The 19138-nt window shown below is 47.6% G+C and overlaps 2 protein-coding genes across 7 annotated transcripts in view; one reads left to right on the top strand and one right to left on the bottom strand.

The window, feature by feature from the left end:
- Positions 1 to 19138, top strand: part of TK2 (thymidine kinase 2) — a 1024677-nt gene that overhangs the window by 951076 nt on the left and 54463 nt on the right. The gene's annotated exons all lie outside the window — the stretch shown is intronic.
- On the bottom strand, positions 5312 to 18845 carry CMTM2 (CKLF like MARVEL transmembrane domain containing 2). Of its 6 annotated transcripts, none has more exons than XM_021094002.2 (4): positions 18383 to 18845; positions 18075 to 18233; positions 6480 to 6581; positions 5312 to 5737 (listed from the first exon to the last, which is right to left on the bottom strand). In XM_021094002.2, exons 1-4 carry the CDS (start codon positions 18650 to 18652, stop codon positions 5474 to 5476), a joined length of 795 nt encoding a protein of 264 aa, XP_020949661.2. In that variant the 5' UTR covers positions 18653 to 18845; the 3' UTR covers positions 5312 to 5473. The 6 variants fall into 6 exon arrangements, with proteins under 6 accessions (XP_020949661.2, XP_020949662.2, XP_084816290.1 ...); XM_084960162.1 differs by lacking the exons at positions 5312 to 5737; positions 6480 to 6581 and adding exons at positions 10435 to 11663; positions 17771 to 17850; XM_021094003.2 differs by lacking the exon at positions 18075 to 18233.

Raw genomic sequence — 19138 nt, 5'->3', positions numbered from 1 at the left:
TCTTTTTCTTTCTTTTTCAAAAACTTGATTGTGACGTACCTGGGCATGGATTTTTAAAAGTTATTCCGTTTGGAATTTTTTTTTTTTTAAAGCAATTGTTTGTTAGTGGTAACAGTCTTGGAGTTATTACCTTTGGCAGGGGCCAGTGTCTTTTATTTGCCTTCCCACTTAATTGCTAGTCCCTCTGAACTTTGAACCTACTGCTTCATTGTTTTCTAATATCCAGGGTAGCCTTTGATGTTTTGGTTTTGATCTTTTTTTTTTTTTTTTCTTTTCTTTTAAGGGCCGCACCCGCGGCATGTGGTGGCTCCCAGGCTAGGGGTTTAATCGGAGCTGGAACTGTTGCTTCGGGTCTACGCCAGAGCCACAGCAACGCTGGATCCGAGCCGTGTCTGTGACCTACACCACAGCTCACGGCAAGGAAGGATCCTTAACTCACTGATCGAGGCCAGAGATCCAATCCGCAACCTCATGGTTCCTAGTTGGATTCGTTTCCACTGCTCCACACGGGAACTCTTGGTTTTGTTCTTTTGTCAGTAACATCTTTACTCTGTTTCTCTCACTCTGAAAACTTGTAGGATTTTCTTTATCTTTAGAGTTCCGTGATTCACCAAGAAATATGGACGTCAGGATTCTCTTCCAGTAAGCCTGCTCACCACTAGGTGGCTCCTTTTTATCAGAAGACTAGCTTTTCTGTAACTGAATGTTAGCCGTTTGTTTCTTTGGTTGTTTTCTTCCCTCCTTCTTTCTGCTCTCACCTGCTGGGATCCCTTTGAGATGGTTGCTGAACTTCTTGATTTTCTCCTCCCTGTCTCTCTTAAATTCTTCTAAAATAATCTCCTTGCCTTGTTTTGCTTTCCTTTCTGGGAAATGTCCTGGACTTTATTTTCCAGGTCCCTCATTTTCCATTGTATTCAAGGCTTCTGTTAAATTGTAAAATCTTCGTCCTGTTTCTCCCACCCCTAAGGAACTATTGTTAGCTCACTGCCCTTTTTCACCGCCTCTCTTGTTTTAAGGACACAGCATCCATATTTATTGTGAATGTACTAGTTCGGATTTTTCAGGATCTGCATTTCAACTAGATCTGTAGGTGACAGACCCACTCGAGGGCAGTTGCTAGCAGATGCTCACCTGGTGTCGTTTTGCCCTGAAGATCTTCCCGCAGTCTGTGGTGACCACATCCCTGATGTGCATGTGGGGATCCCCAACTCAGCACCAGGAGGGGCTGCCTGAGGCCGTGCTCAGCCCCACTCCATGCCTTCTCTCCAGGGGTGTGGAGAGAGCGCCTGCTTCCAAGAGCCAGCCGCCCTCAGGGGTTGAGAGGAGTGGCCACAAAAAGGCATTTAGCACCGTCCACCCTTTCCCAGTGGATCCTGAGCAGTCATATTAAGCTTATGCCTTAAGATAAAATTCATCTATGATGAAACACACAGATCTTTTTTTTTTTCCTTTGTCTTTTTAGGGCTGCACCCATGGTATATGGAGATTGCCAGGCTAGGGGTCCAATCAGAGCTGTAGCCGCTGGCCTACACCACTGCTGGTGGCAACGCCAAATCCTTAACCCACTGAGCGAGGCCAAGGATCGAACCCGCAACCTCATGGTTTCTAGTCGGATTCGTTAACCACTGAGCCATTACAGGAACTCTGAAACACACAGATCTTAAGTATAAAGTTGGATGTTCTGACAAATATACACACCTGTGTAACCAGTTCCTCCAGTGAAGACATAAAACTTTCTCATACTCCCCAAAGTTTCTTCCTGCCTCTTTGTAATCAATCCCCTTTCTCTACCTCCTGAGGTAACTACTGTTTCCATTCACTGTATTTTCCCTGTTGTTTTTTTTTCTTGATGTGTAGTTGATTTCTAATATATTAGTTTCAAGTGTATGAGGTAGTGACTTTTTATATTGTAGATTATACTCCACTTAAAGTTATAATATAGTCTTGGCCATATTCCCTGCGCCGTAAAATGTATCCTGCTGGCTTCTTTACTTTAGACACTGTACCTCTGTGTACCTCTTAATCCCCTGCCTCTGTCTTGCCCCTCGCCACTTCCCACACCCCATGAGGAACCACTAGTTTGTTTTCTATATCTGTGAATCTGTTTCTGTTTTGCTATATTCATTCGTTTCCTTTTTGAGATTCCACAGATAAAGGATACCATGCAATATGTCTTTCTCCATCTCACTTATTTCATCAAGCACAATAGCCTCCAGGTCCATCCATGTTGTTGCAAATGGCAAAATTTTCATTCTTTTTTATGCCTGAGTAATATTGCATTGTGTGTGTGGCGTGTGTGTGTGCGTGTGTGTAAAACGTCTTCTTTATTCATTTATCTGTTGATGGACACTTGGGTTGCTTCGACATCTTGGCTATTGTAAATAATGCTTCTATGAACACTGGGGTGCACGTATCTTTTGGAATTAGTGTTGTTTTTTTTTTTTTGTTATCTTTGGCTGTATACCCAGGAGCGGAATTGCTGGATCATGTGGTAGTTCTATTTTTCACATTTCGAGGAACCTCCCTACTATTTTCCACACTGGTTGCACCAGTTTACTTTCCCTTCAGCAGTCTACTGGGTTTCCCTTCTCTTCACATCCTTGCCAACATTTGTTATTTGTGTTCTTTTTGATGAGAGCCATTCTGACAGGTGTGGGGCGATGTCTCACTGTGGTGTTGATTTGCATTTCCCTGACGATTAGTGATGTTGAGCATCTTTTCATGTGGCTGCCTGTTGTATGTCATCTTTGAAAAATGTCTATTCAGGACATTTCTAGGGTTGTTATCTTATTCTTTCATTTGAAACAGATTCCTCTGTCTCTATAAAATTAGGTGACATAATTACCTATCCTGGTCTTGAAGGGGTGTCCTTGTGTGGGAGCATCCCTGGGCAGACTCTGTGTGTCCAGTGGCTTTGGTGGGAGAGCTGGATTTGGAATGAGCATGGGTCACGTCTTCCCCCAGGGTGTGCTGGCAGCTATCACCCTGGTGGGCAGTGGGGCTGGAGATGGAGGGGCTACAGCCAGAGCCTGGGGTGAGTCAGGACTTCTCTGCTTGGTGGCTGACACCACCCTACCAGGGGCAGGGGAGGGACTGCCCCAAGGTGCCGGAGCAGCAGCCCCGAAGGTCAGGTTCCCCCTGAGTGCATGCTCTCACCCTTCCCAGTACTGACGCCTTGGCCCTAGAAGGGAGGAGTGTTGAAGCAAGAAGGGCCAGAGGGGGCGCTTGGCGTGGGTCAGGGGCAGTTGTGGGAAACTGGCTGGGGCCTTGGGCGCGTTCACTCTGCTTCTTCTGCCTTGTTCCTGGCAGTAAGCAAGCGCGTGGGCACCCTTCACCAGTGGAGTCTCGGTTTCTCACAGCCTTCCTGTTAGGCTCGGTAGTTTTCAGACCAGCTAAGGGGATGCCTGGTGTCAGACCCCAGGGCTGGGGTGCCCCATGTGTTGTTTGAAGCGCTCACTCCCCAGGGAGGATCTCTAAGCCCACACAATCCTCCCCGCTTCTGCGTACCCTCCCAGGGCCCCACCCGATTGCTTCTCCTCCCTTCCCATCCCAACTCCGTGTGGACCTTGCTTGTGTAAGGGACTTGCTGCTGTTTCCAGCTTGTTTGCAGTGAGAACGGCTCCACACGTAGACGTATGTTTGATGTGCTCATGGGGGCGGAGTGAGCTCAGCCTCCTCCTCTGCCATCTTCATTTCCTTCCAGGCACATGTGCTTTAGTTTTCAAGTGCTGAAAAATCAGGCTCTTTCCATATTGACCTTGGAAATCTTTTCGCTTGCTCTGGATTTCCAGATAATGTTGCCTGGAGAGCAAGAACCACCTCCAAGACGTGGTCACTGTTTTGTGCCAATGCCTCTTGCTTTCTCTGCCCTCCTTATGCAGAGGTACTGCGTGATTTGTCTGTTTTTCCTTGTTCTTAAACTGCGTAGACATGGAATCATGTGGTGTGTCCTTTTGTGTCTGGCTTCTCTCAATATGACATGAGGTTCATCATTATGCATCTTTTTTAACATCGTATGAGTCTTTTATTTTTATCGTTATTCACCATTGTGTCTCATCAGTTGCATTTACTGCTGAGTAGTATTCCATTTTGTGGATGTAGCAGTTTATCTTCTTTTAAACATCTGGGCTGTTTGTAGCTTTTGGCTATAGAGAACCTTCCAGAACACCATTTCTGTTGGCCTGAACACCTAGGAGAGGAATTCTGGATCATATGACAGGAGAGCGTGCATTTTTGAGTTTTTCCCTACAGTGTAGCTCCCTCGAGTGTTCCCACTGTTGGTAGGGTTGCCTCACCCTGCCCGGCCTGCAGGGGTGGTGTGGGTGCCTCAAAGGGACTGGTGGGCCTTCAGGTGCAGGCACTGTGGCTGAGGCCAGCAGCGGGGCACAGCCTCCCAACGTCCAGCTCTGCCTGTTTTACCGCCAGACGCTGCCCCAGCTGCCCATCTTCTGCTCCTGAGCCACAGGCAGCAGCCTCCTCCCGGCCTCGCTCCCTCGCAGCAGCAGCAACTTCTTTCCCGTGAAGCGGACCTTGTCCCTTCAAGGGATCTCCATGGCACTTAGGACAAAGACCCAAGTCATTACATGGCTCAGAAGGCCCAGAAGACCCTGCCAACCTCTCTCCCCCCAAAACCACACACACGCACGCACGCATGCACACAAGCACGCATGCACACTTCCTCCCAGCCCCTCATGCATCAGTTTGGGACCTCGCTTGCCTCTCATGATGACCACCCTCCCCGCCAGGAAGGCTGGGCTGTCCAGTGAGGGGGGGCCCTGACCAAGGCCTGCATGTGGACACTGTGGCTCTAGGGCCCGGCCTGGGGCAGAGGCTCAGGCCATCCCTGGGGGGAGACCATACAGGTCCTAGGGGGCTGGCTGGCCATCTCTGGGGGAACCGTCCCCTCAGCTCCTCCTGTGCCCAGCCTGACCCAGCTCTTGAGGCCCTGAGTCCTGAGAAGACAATCCCTCCCCTCCCGCGTACACTTCGAATGGGGAAATGGGGACCGACGCTAAACTGAGTAAGAGTAAGGAAGGCCAGCAGCCTTTCTTATGGTGACACCTGGAGGCTTTCCAAAAAATGCGAAATGGAAATGTCAGCGTGAACCAAATGCAGCCTTTCGTTTCTCAGTCTCTCGGTTTCCTCCAGCCCCTTTGGCTGGTCAGTGTCGATGGCCCCTGCCACCCACGCTTCAGGTCCCCAAACCCTCTGTGCCCTGCTAGCCCCTCCAGAGGCCCAGCTCCAGCCTCGCTCTCTGCACCAAAACTTGTGGCTGCTCTTGTTGAAGGAACAAAATAACGCTGACATCAACTTTACGCTTTCACGTCCATTTAAGGAGTAATTTCCTTCCAAGCAAAGGTGGCGGTGGAAATGGAAAAGAACGCATTCTAGAGAGAGGAGACAAGGTAGACGGCGGAGATACGTTTTGCGGTAAAACCCCCCACCCCTGCGGCCCACAGGCGCGGCCGCCGCCTCACTTCTTGCCTCCTTTGGCGGGTGCAGGCGCCGGCGCTGCCTTCCCCTTCTCCTTCTCCTTCTCCTTCTCCTTCTCCTTCTCCTTCTCCTTCCCCTTCTCCTTTTCTGCTGCAGGTGCTTTTTCGTCTTCCTTTGGCTTTTCACCCTCTTTTCCCTTTTCTGGAGGAACCAGCACATTCCTTTTGACCTTCTTGCCTTTGAAGTGTTTTCTTTGAATACAGATATCAATTAAAGCAAAAATTGCGGCAACACCCATGAGGACCTGGAAAACAAAACCAATCCTGTTCCTGGTGCTTTTCATTCCAAAGTTGTCATCTGGCCTTCCGGCTTCTGATTCATCGCTAGGTGCCGGGTCACCCCTCCCCTTGTCCCCTCAAAGCCCCAGATCCGAGAGACCCGCCCCTCCCCCGGCCTCACTACCGGACCCGCCGCCACCCATCACCTCACTGCATTTTCTTTCTCTCTTTAGAGCTGGTCTGGGTGCCTGGGTGGGGGGGACCCTTGGCTTCTGAGGCCCACTGGCAGCGTTGAGGAGGAAGCCAGTAGCTGGGCTGGCTCCCTCGACATCATCTTCATTTAAATGGCATCTCCACTGGCAACATGTACCAACTTTATTTTTTTTTTTTTTTGCTTTTTAGGGCCGCACCACAGTATTTGGAGGTTCCCAGGCTAGGGGTGGAATTGGAGCTACAGCTGCCAGCCTATGCCAGAGCCACGGCAATGCCAGATCCGAGCTGCGTCTTCGACCAACACCACAGCTCACGGCAACACCGGATGCTCAACCCACTGACTGAGGCCAGGGATTGAACCTGTGTCCTAATTAATACTAGGCAGATTTGTCTCCCCTGAGCCACAACAGGAACTCCCCAACTTTACTTTTTAAACCTTGCTTGAATCCCAAGATTTTGTGAAAAAGAAAGAGGCCCTTTTCCTCAGAGGAAAATAACCATGCTCCAAAAGGGGTGATTTTTGAGCAAATAAACAGCCTAACACAAAAGACTCACCACAGCAATAGCATAGTGCACTGGCATGGTTTTTCGACTGGTCACAGCAAAGACCACAGCCCCCACGAGGAAACCACAGGCGAACAAGTCATTGAGAAGGTCCTGAAAGCACGGGAGAGAGAAGTCAGCCTTGAACCGAGCCAAGTCTCTGTCAGCACTTGGCCTGGCCCAGCTTCCTTCAAAGAGCATAGCTTTCAAACTTCTGCCTGCTATTAAAAATACCTGTAGGAACGCAAGTGTTTCCTGGGCTAGGTGGACATACCTGTGGTCCACCAGTTGGACTCTGAGTTGAGACACAAAGCCCAGGATGCTTAACTGAATTTGTGGCTGCCTTGGCTACCATCTCGTCTATGGTCACATATTTGGTGGCTAGCTGTTTTGTTTTCCTTCCCCTTCCAATGCTCACTCAAATTATGCACAACTATCCAACTCATTGATGTCCCTCTTGGGTACCACCTCCCAGCATTTTTCTAGTCTTAGGGCTAACTCCTCTTTCTGATTTGGCTGGTCACCGCCTTCCCCCACCTTACTTCTTAGATACTAGCCACCAGCACCCCCCACCCCCGGCAAGGCCACACCACTCCGTCATCGATCCTCCTTCCTATCCCGTGTCCTGCCATTGCTCCATATTTGTTTCTCTTACCCTGTACTGACAAGGGCCAGATGTTCCCAGACTGTGCAAAAGGGCTGCCTTCCACACTGCTTTTTCCTCAAGTACCACCCACTGTCGCTCCCTGGCACCACCAATCATAACTCAGAGTTGGCCAAACCATGGCCACAGCAAGAGTGCTTCCTCTCCCATCACTCCTGGGGATAATGCTGGCCCGGAGCTTGTGCATCTTCTCAGTCCTGCAGGCAAGAGTTGACCCTGCAGTGCTGGACAATGCCCACCTTTCCCATGGATTTCTTTGATGTGATTTTCTGCGGGATGGTCTTCCCTGGCCACTGTGTCTTAGGCCTTCTCTTTTCCTTTTCAGTGTTTTGAATTTTAATACATTTCAAACTAACAGAAAAAAAACCAGAACATCCCATCCCCACTCCCACCACCATCAGCCATGAGCTCCTGAGATTGAACAGATGCTAATGTCTTGCAATATTTGCTTGCCTCAGGTCTCTCAACCCGCAGCCCCCACCCTGGCAAAAAGAACCCCCAAAACAAAAAACCTTGGTGGAGTGAGAGATGTCTCTCCATTTCATTCCATTTCCTGTCTCCTGCGTGTGTTCCACGTCAATAGGTAGTTTCCAAGGGTGTACTAGTATTTTCCTCCAAATTATATGTTCATTAACAATGAGTACTATTTTGTATTTCAAAATTTTATTTTATTTTTTTTAAGGGCCATACCCTTGGCATATGGAGGTTCCCAGGCTAGGGGTCCAGTTGGAGCTATAGCTGCCGGCCTCCACCACAGCCACAGCCACGCCAGATCCTTAACCCACTGAGCGAGGCCAGGGATTGAACCCAAGTCCTCATGGATCCTACTTGGGTTCGTTACCATGATAAGAACTCCTGCTTTAAAATTTTTGTTTATAGTGTCTTCTATGGTAGAGTTTTAATTTTAATGGTTCACATGGTTTCTTTTTCTCTCACAGTCCCCAAAACATTTATTAAACAATATTCCATTTGGCTTTGTTACGCCACCTCTGTCATATGCCAAGTTGCCATATGTATACAGGTCTATTTCTTGGTTCTCTTTTTTATTCCTCAATTAGTCTACTCTGGCTGCCATAACAAAATGCTCGACCGGGTAGTTTAAACAACAGACGTTTATTTATTTTCCCCCGGTTCTAGAGGCCAGAAGTCCATGATCAAGGTGCCAGCGAATTCACTTTCTGGTGAGGACTCTCTTCCTGGTTTGCAGATGGCTGCCTTCTCACCATTGCCCCCCCCACCTCCCCCCCCCGTGGCCTTTTCACGAGGGGAAAGGTGGGCGTGGGGAGGGGGCGGGGAGAGGGAGGGAGGTAGAGGAAGAGGGAGAGACAGAGCTCTTCGTTGTCTTGTCTTGTAGGCACACTAATCCTGGCAGATCAGGGTCCCATCCTTATAATCTCATTTAATCTTAATTACTGCTCTGGAGGCCCCATCTGCAAGTACAGCCACACAGGGGGTGGGATTTCAGTATATGAATTTGGGGGGGGGGTACAAAAACATTCAGTCCATTACGATTCCATTGGTCTTTTTGTCAATCCTTAAGCTAGTACCAAAGCTGTATAGTAATTATGATATCCCGCTGGATGAGCCCATCCTTGTAATTCCTTTTATTCTTTCATAAGAATTTTAGAATCACCTTGCAAAGTTTCACAAACAACCTCTATTAGGTTGAAATTTCATTTAATGTATAGATTACTTGGGAACCAATTTGCCAAATTTATGATAGTAACTCTTCACATCTGTGAATGTGGTATATGTCTCCTCTTGCTTAGATTTTTTTCTTTTTTTCTTTTTCTCCCCACCCCCTTTTAGGGCTGTACCTGCAGCAAATGGAAGTTCCCAGGCTAGGGGTCGAATCAGAGCTGCAGCTGCCAGCCTATGCTACAACTTGCAGCAACGCCAAATCCCTAGCCCACTGAGCAAAGCCAGGAATCGAACCCCATCCCCACAGACACTAGGTGGGTTCTTAACCTTCTGAGCCACAACAGGAACTCTAGATTTTTCTTTTATGTCCACTAACAAAATGTCATGATCCTACTATGGTTCCTATTTGTCAATTCTTTTTGTAATTAAGTGCATTTTTGTCTTTTATATTTTTGAGGCTATATAGTTAGGTGCATACAAGTTCAGAATTGCTATATGTAGAGATCTTCTTTACAGATACTAATTTTTTAAAACAAAGTTTATTGGAGTTCCCATTGTGGCTCAGCAGTTAGTGAACTAACTAGCATCCATGAGGACACGGGTTCAATCCCTGGCCTTGCTCAGTGGGTTAAGGATCCAGTGTTGCTGTGAGCTGTGGTGTAGATCACAGGTGCAGCTCAAATCTGTCATTTTTTGGCTGTGGTGTAAGCGGCAGCTGTAGCTTTGATTTGACCCCTAGCCTGGGTGGCCTGATTTGACCCCTATGCTGCAGGTGTGGCCCTAGAAAAACACAAAGACCAAAAAAAACCCCACAAAAAACAAAAACCCATAAAGTTTGTTTAATCTGGTAGTAAAGCTATGCTGGTTTTCCTACTTTCTTTTTGTCTTTTTAGGGACACACCCACAGCATATGGATGTTCCCAGGCCACAGTCACAGAAACACCATATCCCAGCCACCTCTGTGACCTACACCACAGCTCATGGCAATGCCGGATCCTTAACCCACTAAGTGAGGCCAGGGATCAAACCTGTATCCTCATGGATACTAACAGGGTTTGTTTCCACTGAGCCACACTGGGCACTCCTATTTTTATTTATTCTTCTTGATCTCTCTTTGAGAATTCATATCTTTCATTAAATCTAATATCGATATGGTTACCTGAGTTATTTTTTGGTTACGATTTGCATGGAGTATCTTTTTCCACTTTCGCTTTCAACTTATTTGTGTCTTTTGACTCTAAAGTGACTCCTGCGATCCTCATGTAGGAGGTTCATGATTTTAATCCATTCTGATCATCCTCATCTTTTAATTGGAGAGTTCAATCCATGTACCTTTAAAATAATTACTGATAAGGACCTATTTCAGTTTTTTTTTTTTTTTTTTTTTTTAATGACAACACTTTTTTGCAGCATCGGCAAAGGTCAGATTTCTGAAGCTGGGGAAGATGGGGCAGCATTTCCATGTGGCATGTTACCACTTTACAAGCTTTGTTTCTTATTTAGTTCTGCATGCAGAAACTGAAGCATGGTAAAAGAAAAAAATGCAAAATATCGAGGAAAAAAAAAGATGTTGTAGCATACAGATATGCTCTTCAACTAAATTTACTGTGCCTGGCGGAAAGCAGAGGAGATAACTATGCTAAGGAAGTAACAGACTGCCAGGAACAGACTAAGACCCTTTATTTCTACTTAGTGGTGGTTGGGGGGCGAGGGGGAACAAAACAAAAAACAAAAACAAAAGCAAGATAGAAGCTCTACTGTTTCCAGACTTTGTTTAGAGACAGAGGCTGTAATCCCATGAAGGTCAACAAAATCTCCAGGCCCCCTTCCTGCTGTCCTTCATCCATCTTCTGTGACAGCTGCCTGGCACGCTGTTTGTTTTCGATGATATTACAATGGGCTCAACTACCCCTATTTTTAGGCTGGTGTCAGACTCCCCTCAGCCCCCTGCGTTCGTGCTTGTGTACTAATTGTCTTCACATTTCCTCTGACCCTAACAGGCAACGCTATATTACTGACTGATGGATAAAACTGATTTTTCTCCCTCATCCCATGTTCCTCTTGAAACAAATTCCCAAACAAAAACCTTCCTGATGGATTATCTGGTATTTAGATATCTTTCATCATTTTGTTGTCCTGCATGTCAGTTTTTACTAGAAGATTTTACTGCTTGGCCTAGACTTTTCTACTGTAGGCCTGGAGCCCCCAAATGTGTCTTCTTCCAACATGGGATGTTCAATTGAGAGACACTGTAACTCAAATCAAGTTTAAACTCAAGTTCATATCCCCCATACCATTACCATTACAACTGTTTCTTCTCCGGCTCAATCATCTCCCTGACTCTCTTTTTGCTGTAACTCCTCAGGAGTCGAGTCAACCATCTCCAATCTTGACTGCCACTCTCAAGAGAAGATTAGCGCTCATGTCATTTCCATTACAAAAGAACTCCAGCACCTCATCTGGAAGCATCGTCGTTGGTTTGTTCTTGCTCGGGTGTTGGCAGAGGCTGCTGTTTCTGCCTCGTGGCCCCAGCCTGTCCCAGGTTTAGATTTGCAACTCTCCAGACCGACATGCTGAGATGTGTCCACTGCTCTCATTCAGTTGCTGGAGGACTCTCCTATCCGCAACATCAGGTACAGGACCTAATGAAATGACACGTGTTGCTGGATCAATGTCTCCTCCCACCAGTCTTAACGATTAGATCCACAATAGGCGCTCCCTTTGGATGTTGGTAACGAGGCCACCACTCCCTGGTGTCTGCTGGGGCTGGGCTCTGTGCAGGAGCCTGCAGAATCTCCTGATAATCTTCCTGTTTTTGTTGTTTATGAATTTTTTCATTCTCATCCTCTCTTCTTGCTCTGCCTGTTGTGGTTCCAATGACTTGCAGCAAGCTGGGAAGACATGGGAACATTAAGGATCTGAGATCACTGTTGACTGCCCTTCCTGGTTAACATGACGGACAGCATCCTGTCTGCAGCCTCCCCCCCGCTCCTTCCCCATCACCGAGTGGCGGCCCTTTCCTCAGCTGCCTTTTCAGATGCAAGGGAATGGCCACATCAAGTTGGTGACCTTTAGCAGATTAACCACTTGGTGGCTGCAAGATTTTCTAGCATCATTTTATCCAGAGCTTGAATGAAGTCCCCATCTTCTAGACAAGGTACATGTGTAGGGCCACCTCCTTGAAGCATTACCCCAGTATTTTCTTCGTCAGTTTCACTCTCCTTATGGGACTCGGTGAGGCAATGTGTATTCTCTTCCTCTTCTTCATCATCATTATCAGAGCCCTCCTCTTCCTCACTTTCGACCTCCTCTCACTTCACTTTCATTTCCAGATTGTTCCTCTGTTTCATCTTCTTCTTCTTCAACCTCTTCAAGATTTTCTCCTCCTGTCATAGAATCTTTTGAGTCTTTGTCATTTACTAGACTCTAGTTTTATGAAGATTCTCCTTCCGGAGTTCCCGTTGTGGTGCAGGAAGGTTCCTACTAGGAACGATGAGGTTGAGGGTTCGATCCCTGGCCTCCCTCAGTGGCGTTGTCGTGAGCTGTGGTGTAGGCCGGCGGCAACAGCTCAGATTAGACTCCTAGCCTGGGAACCTCCATATACCGAGGGTGTGGCCCTAAAAGGACAAAAGACAAAAAAAAAAAAAAAATTCTCCTTCCAAGTCGTGTACCTTCCTGATGGATTCTTCCAGAGAATTACAGAGTTTGACCTTTGGTCTTAGCAGTTCTAGTGTGCTATTTATTCTCAATATGTCATATCTTTTTTCCTTCAGGGCCTCCATTACTGCCTTCTTTTGTGTTTAATTTTCTTGGAATATGCCAATTTTATTCCCTTCTCATTTTTTTTTAATCTCCATATATTTCAGTTAATTTCTTAGTAGTTACCTTGGAGTTACAGTTGAGTATCTTAAATTTATTAACAATGTAGTTTGAATTGACAGCTTCAATAGTACATGAAAATTCATTATTATTGTCACAAATTGTATCTTTATACATTGTGGCCCATTAAAATAAATTTATAATGATTGTTTTATGCATTTGTCTTTCAAATCATATCAGAAAAGAAAGAGGAGTGACAAACAAAACATACAAGAACACTGGCTTTTCATTTTGTTTAGGGCTGCACCTGTGGCACATGGAAGTTCCCAGGCTGGGGTAGAATCGGAGCTGCAGCTGCTGGCCTGCACCACAGACACAGCCACAGCCACAGCAATGCAGGATCTGAGCCACATCTGTGACCTATACCACGGCTCATGGCAACGCCAGATCCTTAACCCACTGATAGATGCCAGAGATGGAACCGCATTCTCATGGATACTCGTCGGGTTTGTAACCCGTTGAGCCATAACAGGAGCTCCAGAATACTGGCTTTTGTAGTTATCTTTACTGGTGTTCTTTATTTCTTTTATAGCTTCAAGTTACTGTCTAGTCCTTGCATTTTAGCCTGAAGGACTCTCTTGAGCATTTCTTGTAGGGCAGATATACTAGCAACAAATTCTATCAACTTTTATTTATATGGGATTTTTTTTTTTTTTTTTTTTGCCTTTCAGGGCTGCACACGTGGCATGTTGAAGTTCCCAGGCATGGGGTCAAATTGGAGCTGTAGCCACTGGCCTACGCCACAGCCACAGTAATGCTCATCTTCGACCTACACTACAGCTCATGGCAACGCTGGGATCCTTAACCCACTGAGCAAGGCCAGGGATCAAACCTGTGTCCTCATGGATACTAGTCAGGTTTGTTAACCGCTGAGCCATGACAGGAACTCCCTGTATGTGAATATCTTAATTTCTCCCTCTCTCTCTCTCTTTTTTTTTTTTTTGCCACGCCTGCAGCATGCAGAAGTTCCCAGCCTAGGGGTCGAATCCACACCACAGCAGTGGCCCAAGCTGCTGCAGTGACAATGCTGGATCCTTAACCCACTACACCAAAAGAGAACTCCCAATTTCTCTTTCATTTTCTTTTTTTAAGGCCACACCTGTGGCACATGGAAGTTTCCAGGCAAGGGGTCAAATCAGAGCTGCAGCTGCTAGCCTACACCACAGCTGTGGCAATGCTGGATCCGAGGCACATCTGTCACCTACACTGCAGCTTGTAGCAACGCAAGATCCTTAACCCACTGAGCAAGGCCCACAGAGATCAAACCCACATCCTCACAGATGCTATGTCAGGTTCTTAACCCAATGAGCCACGATGGGAACTCCTCTCCATTTTCAAACGGTTAATTTTTTTTTTTTTTTTTTTTGGTCCCTTTGTCTTTTTAGGTCTGCCCCCATGGCACATGGAGGTTCCCAGGCTAGGCGTCCAATTGGAGCTGTAGCCGCCAGCCTACACCACAGCCATAGCAACACTGGATCCAAGCTGTGTCTGCAGCTCATGGCAACACCAGATCCTCAACCCACTGAGTGAGGCCAGGGATCAAACCCACAACCTCATGGTTCTTAGTGAGATTCGCTTCCATTGTGCCATGATGGGAACTCCTCAAATGGTAATTTTTGAAGGATAATTTCAAAGTTGAAGGATATTGTATTTATTTCTTGGGTTTGCCATAACAAAGCCCCACTGCCTGGGTGGCTTGGAACACTATAAAGTCATTGTCTTTCAGTTCCGGAGGACAGAGTATGTTGGCAAGGTCCTGCTTCCTCTAAAGTTGCTGCATAATGATCTGTTTCAGGCTTCTCTTCTAGATTCTTGGAGTGGTGTCATTCCTTGGCTTGGCTTGTCTTCCCGTCTTCTTCCTGTGTCTCTTCGTATTGTCTTCCTCTGGATATATCTGTGTTTGTGTCCAAATTTCTCCTTTTTATAAAAATACTAGTCATGTTGGATTAGGGCCCACTCTGATAACTTCATTTTAACTTGACTATCTGCAAAGGCCTTACTTCCAAACAAGGTCATATTCAGTTACTAGGAGTTAGGACATCAGCATATTCGGGAGGTACATAATTCAACTCATAACAGACAGCAAATTTAAAGGATAGAATTCTTGGTGGACAGTTTATTTTTTCACCCTTTAAGGACTGTAAGTGCCTCGTTCCGCTCCCTCAGGCCTCGATGGTTTCTGATGAGAAATTGGCTGTTCATCTTATTAAGGTCCCTTGTACAAGATGAGTTGCTTCTCCCTTACAACTTCCTTTTTTTTTTTTTTAAATTAAAGGCATTTATTTTATTTTTGTCTTTTAGAGCTACACCCATGGCATATGGAGGTTCCCAGGCTAGGGGTCGAGACGGAGCTACAGCTGCTGGCCTAAGCCACAGCCACATCAACTCAGGATCTGAGCTGTGTCTGTGACCTACACCACAGCTCACGGCAACGTGGGATCCTTAACCCACTGAGCGAGGCCAGGGGCCGAACCTGCATCCTTATGGATGCTAGTCGGGTTCATTAACTGCTGAGCCATGACAGGAACTCCCTCTCTTAAAACTTTCAAGACTTTCTCTTTTCTTGTCTTTCTCTTTGGACACTTTATAATGTGTCTTAGCGAGGATCACTTTTGAGTTTGTCCTGTGTGATGCTTTATGGATATGTAGGCTCCTATCCTTTGTACCAAATTTGGAAAGTTTTTGGCTCTTATTTCTTTGAATATTCTTTCTGCCCCTTTCTCTCTCTCTTTTCCTTTTGGGACTCTGCTTATGTTGGTATGCTTGATAGTGTCTCATAGGTCTCAGGCTCTGTTCATTTTTTCTTCTTTCTTTTTTCTTTTTGTTTCTCAGACTGAATATTCTTTCTTTTTTTAACTCTAGAAATGCTATTTCTTTATTACTCAAAATACTGAGATTATGGAGTTCCCGTCGTGGCGCAGTGGTTAACGAATCCGACTAGGAACCATGAGGTTGCGGGTTCGGTCCCTGCCCTTGCTCAGTGGGTTAACGATCCGGCGTTGCCGTGAGCTGTGGTGTAGGTTGCAGATGCGGCTCGGATCCCGCGTTGCTGTGGCTCTGGCGTAGGCTGGTGGCTACAGCTCCGATTCAACCCCTAGCCTGGGAACCTCCATATACCGCAGGAGCGGCCCAAGAAATAGCAACAACAACAACAACAAAAGACAAAAAGACAAAAAAAAAAAAAACAGATTTTGTCAACATTTAGGATTCTTGTGTGTATGAGAGATTCATAACATAGGCCTCCTTCTCCCTGAATGAATATGCCTATAAATACTGGATTAATCATCTGTGATTAGCATCTTGACAAATACAGATGATGGATGAGAATGGTGTTATATCCAAAGTATAATGTAATTGTTCTCAAGTTCTTGGATAGTCTCCATTTTTCTCATTTTTTTCCTCTGCATTAGACTGAATATTCCTTTTTTTTTTTTTTTTTTTTTTGTCTTTTTAGGGCCACACCTGTGGCATATGGAGATTCCCAGGCTAGGGGTTGAATTAGAGCTGCAGCTGCTGGCCTACACCACAGCACAGAAACGTAGGATCTGAGATACATCTGTGACCTAGATCACAGCTCACAATGCTGGATCCTTAATCTACTGAGCGAGGCCAGGCATCAAACCAGCATCTTCACTATGTCAGGTTCTTAATCCGCTAAGCCACAACAGGAACTCCATGGGGATTTTAAAATCAGGTGTTTTGTCATTTTAACCTCTGAGTTCATTTTTGATAAGCCCTTCCACTCCCCCGTACCTCCCTGTGAGAATCTCTTAATGTTTTATGATTTTGCATTTGTTTTTGTCAAGAATCCCATGGATTTCTTCAGAATACCATCAAATTGGGGTTTTTATGCCAATTTCCAGGCATTAGGTTTTCCAGGCTGTATGAAGGTTTCTAGGCTGAAGGCTGAAAAACTTAAACCAGATCTATACAAAATATAGACTCAAGGTGCCGAGTTCTTAAGGTGGTCTTTTGTGTTTGCACCATTCAAAACTCAGGCAGCGATGAACATGCTTTCTGTTCCTCTGTGTGCGGGGAAGGTGTCTTCTCCGTCTGTCTTTCCCCTATTGTTGGGTCTCTGCAGGGTGCTGCCCTTATGCAGGTTTCTCTGTTCTAAATCCCTGCTTTGCTTGGGACTAAGACCCCATTTCCTAACTGGATTGGGCATGAGAATCCAGTCCAGGTGCCTGGCTAATACCTTGTGGGCCATTCCCGCCCACAGTGAAGGAGCTGATTTGACTCCTGCTCCTGTTTTCCATTTCTGGCATCTGTGTGTTTCCCCGTCTTTGTTGCCAGCTCAGCCATTCAGTTAAGGCAACCGTGTTTTCATTCCCTGTAGTAGTTTTAGGTCAGTACAGCAGGAGGACTTTCCCGTTGCATCGACGTTTCATCTTGCTGGAACTAAACGGCGCTTCTCAAGCACCACGGCTGGGAACTCTCTGCCTGTCCCTTCGCTGTGTCCTCTGCTCATCCCTTTGGCTAGAGTTTTACATGACCCTCTTCTCCTTTCTCTCGACACTGGGAGTCCTCATCTACCTCACTTAGATCTATGGATCCCTCGACCCTCATAACTTTTAACAGGGAGGCAGGACAGGGTATAGTTTGGGACTCAGACTCTACTGATGACGCTGGGCTTGACTCCTTTTTCTGCCACTCGCTACATGAGTTACCTGGGGGCAAGTGACCTGGCCTTTCTGAACCCTTTTTAAGTATAAGGCCAGTGGAACAGTGAGCATAGGGCTCTAGATGCATGCTGTGAATGTGCAAATGCACAAGGCACTGGAGGTTACTTGGGAGCTAGGTAGGTAAACTCTGTGATGACGCAGGTAATGGGCAGGGATTCACATGCATGAGCGCTCAGGCACTGCATCAAGCACTTCACTGTTACTTCTCAGGAACAATCTCACACAAGCTTATTACTGTCTTCTTGTTACAGAGGAGAAAACAGAGTCTAGGAGTAGTGAAGTCACTTGCCCAGCTCAGTCTCATCCCCGTGGCATGACTATCCCTTACAGGCATAGTCACTGGAGATCTGAGACTGCTTGAGAAGTGACTTTTTTTTTTTTAAATCTATTTTATATTACTGATTTTTTTTCTTTGAATTCCGGGGATGGGGTACCTTTTCAGTGATCTTTCCAGTCAGGTGTAAGCTGACACAAGGGTTGAAGGGAACTGCTGGTTGCGACACTTCCCCTGCTCCTAAAGAGAGAAAGCCTCAGGAAAGCAAAGACCTCCTTGTTTGACTACCAAGGAGGAAAGAGGCCCTCCACCCACAAGATGGGCTTTTTGGAAGCCTTTTCTACCTAACTTCAGTGGCCCCTGCTCTGGCCTTACTCCAAAGTGCTGAGCCCAGGCCCCGGGCACAAATAACCCATGCAATAATGCACACCAGGCTCAGGCACTCCCCACCATCCCTCACTTACAAAAATGGGCCACAGGATGAAGGGCAGGTATCTGTGGATGGCGAAGCTGTAGATAATGATGAAGAAGACAAAGATGGATATCTCCATGGTGATGATGAGGGTCAGGATGGGGTGTATAGAGATCCCGGTGAACATTATCAGCGAACCTATTAGGCAACCCTGCCAGAAGAAGCGTGCTTGAGCCAAGGCAAAGGGTTCCGACTCTCTGGGAGCCCCCGGGGAGGCTTCGTTCTCTCTCTTCCTCCGACACGACCCCGCCCCCCGCCCCCTCCCCGCCCCCAGCCCTGGGGGACACCGGCTCAACTCACCAAGCTCAGGATCTTGACCTCGGCGTGCCCCATAACCCAGAACTCTCGATTGCTGTCCTTGAGTTCCCACCTGTAGCGGCGACACCCCTTTCTCGTTCCCACTTCATCCTTGGGCTGCTCCGACTTTTTCTTCTCTTCAGGCTTTGGGGCCTCTGTGGCTGCTCCAGCGGGGGCGGCGGCGGGGGCGGCGGCAGGGGCGGCGGCAGGGGCGGCGGCGGCGGCGGCGGCGGCGGGCTCGGCGGCGGGGCCCTTTTTGCCCTTGTCTGCCATCTCGCACGGGCGTTCTCAGCGTCTCACGGCCTCCCTACTTTCACCTGCTGTCCCCGGCCGGGCCTGGCCTCTGAGCGATCCTGATGCCCACCGACCTGCTTGGAGGCCGTGCTCAGCCAACGGCCAGGACCAGCGAATGCTAACGCCTGGCGCCCTCGCTGCGCGCGCCCATCTCCCCACGCGAGTGTCCCCTGGGCGCAGGGCTGGGCCGCCGGAGCGCGGGTGGCAGGGCCGCCCACCCTCCGCGGGGGAGCCCCCACCCCCACCCCAGCTTCCGCTGTGGTCCCGCCTCCGCGCCAGGTCCCGGGGCCGCCTAGCACCGGGGCTGCAGCCTCCGCTCCCGCCTTCGGGTCGGGTGGGCTGGAACGCTCCCGCCTTCGGGTCGGGTGGGCTGGAACCGTGGCCTCCTGGGGCAGCCGCGCCCAGAGCCTGGCGGGCGCATCGGCACGCGCCTGGAAATGTAACTCGATTTTACACAAGGCAACA

Source organism: Sus scrofa, chromosome 6 (genome assembly GCF_054392235.1).
Source record: "Sus scrofa isolate SSC_HxYL_T2T_F1_AM1 chromosome 6, Sscrofa_HxYL_maternal_Yorkshire_Landrace_v2.0, whole genome shotgun sequence".
NCBI classification, from domain to species: domain Eukaryota; kingdom Metazoa; phylum Chordata; class Mammalia; order Artiodactyla; family Suidae; genus Sus; species Sus scrofa.
This window is presented reverse-complemented; position numbering and strand designations above follow the sequence as displayed.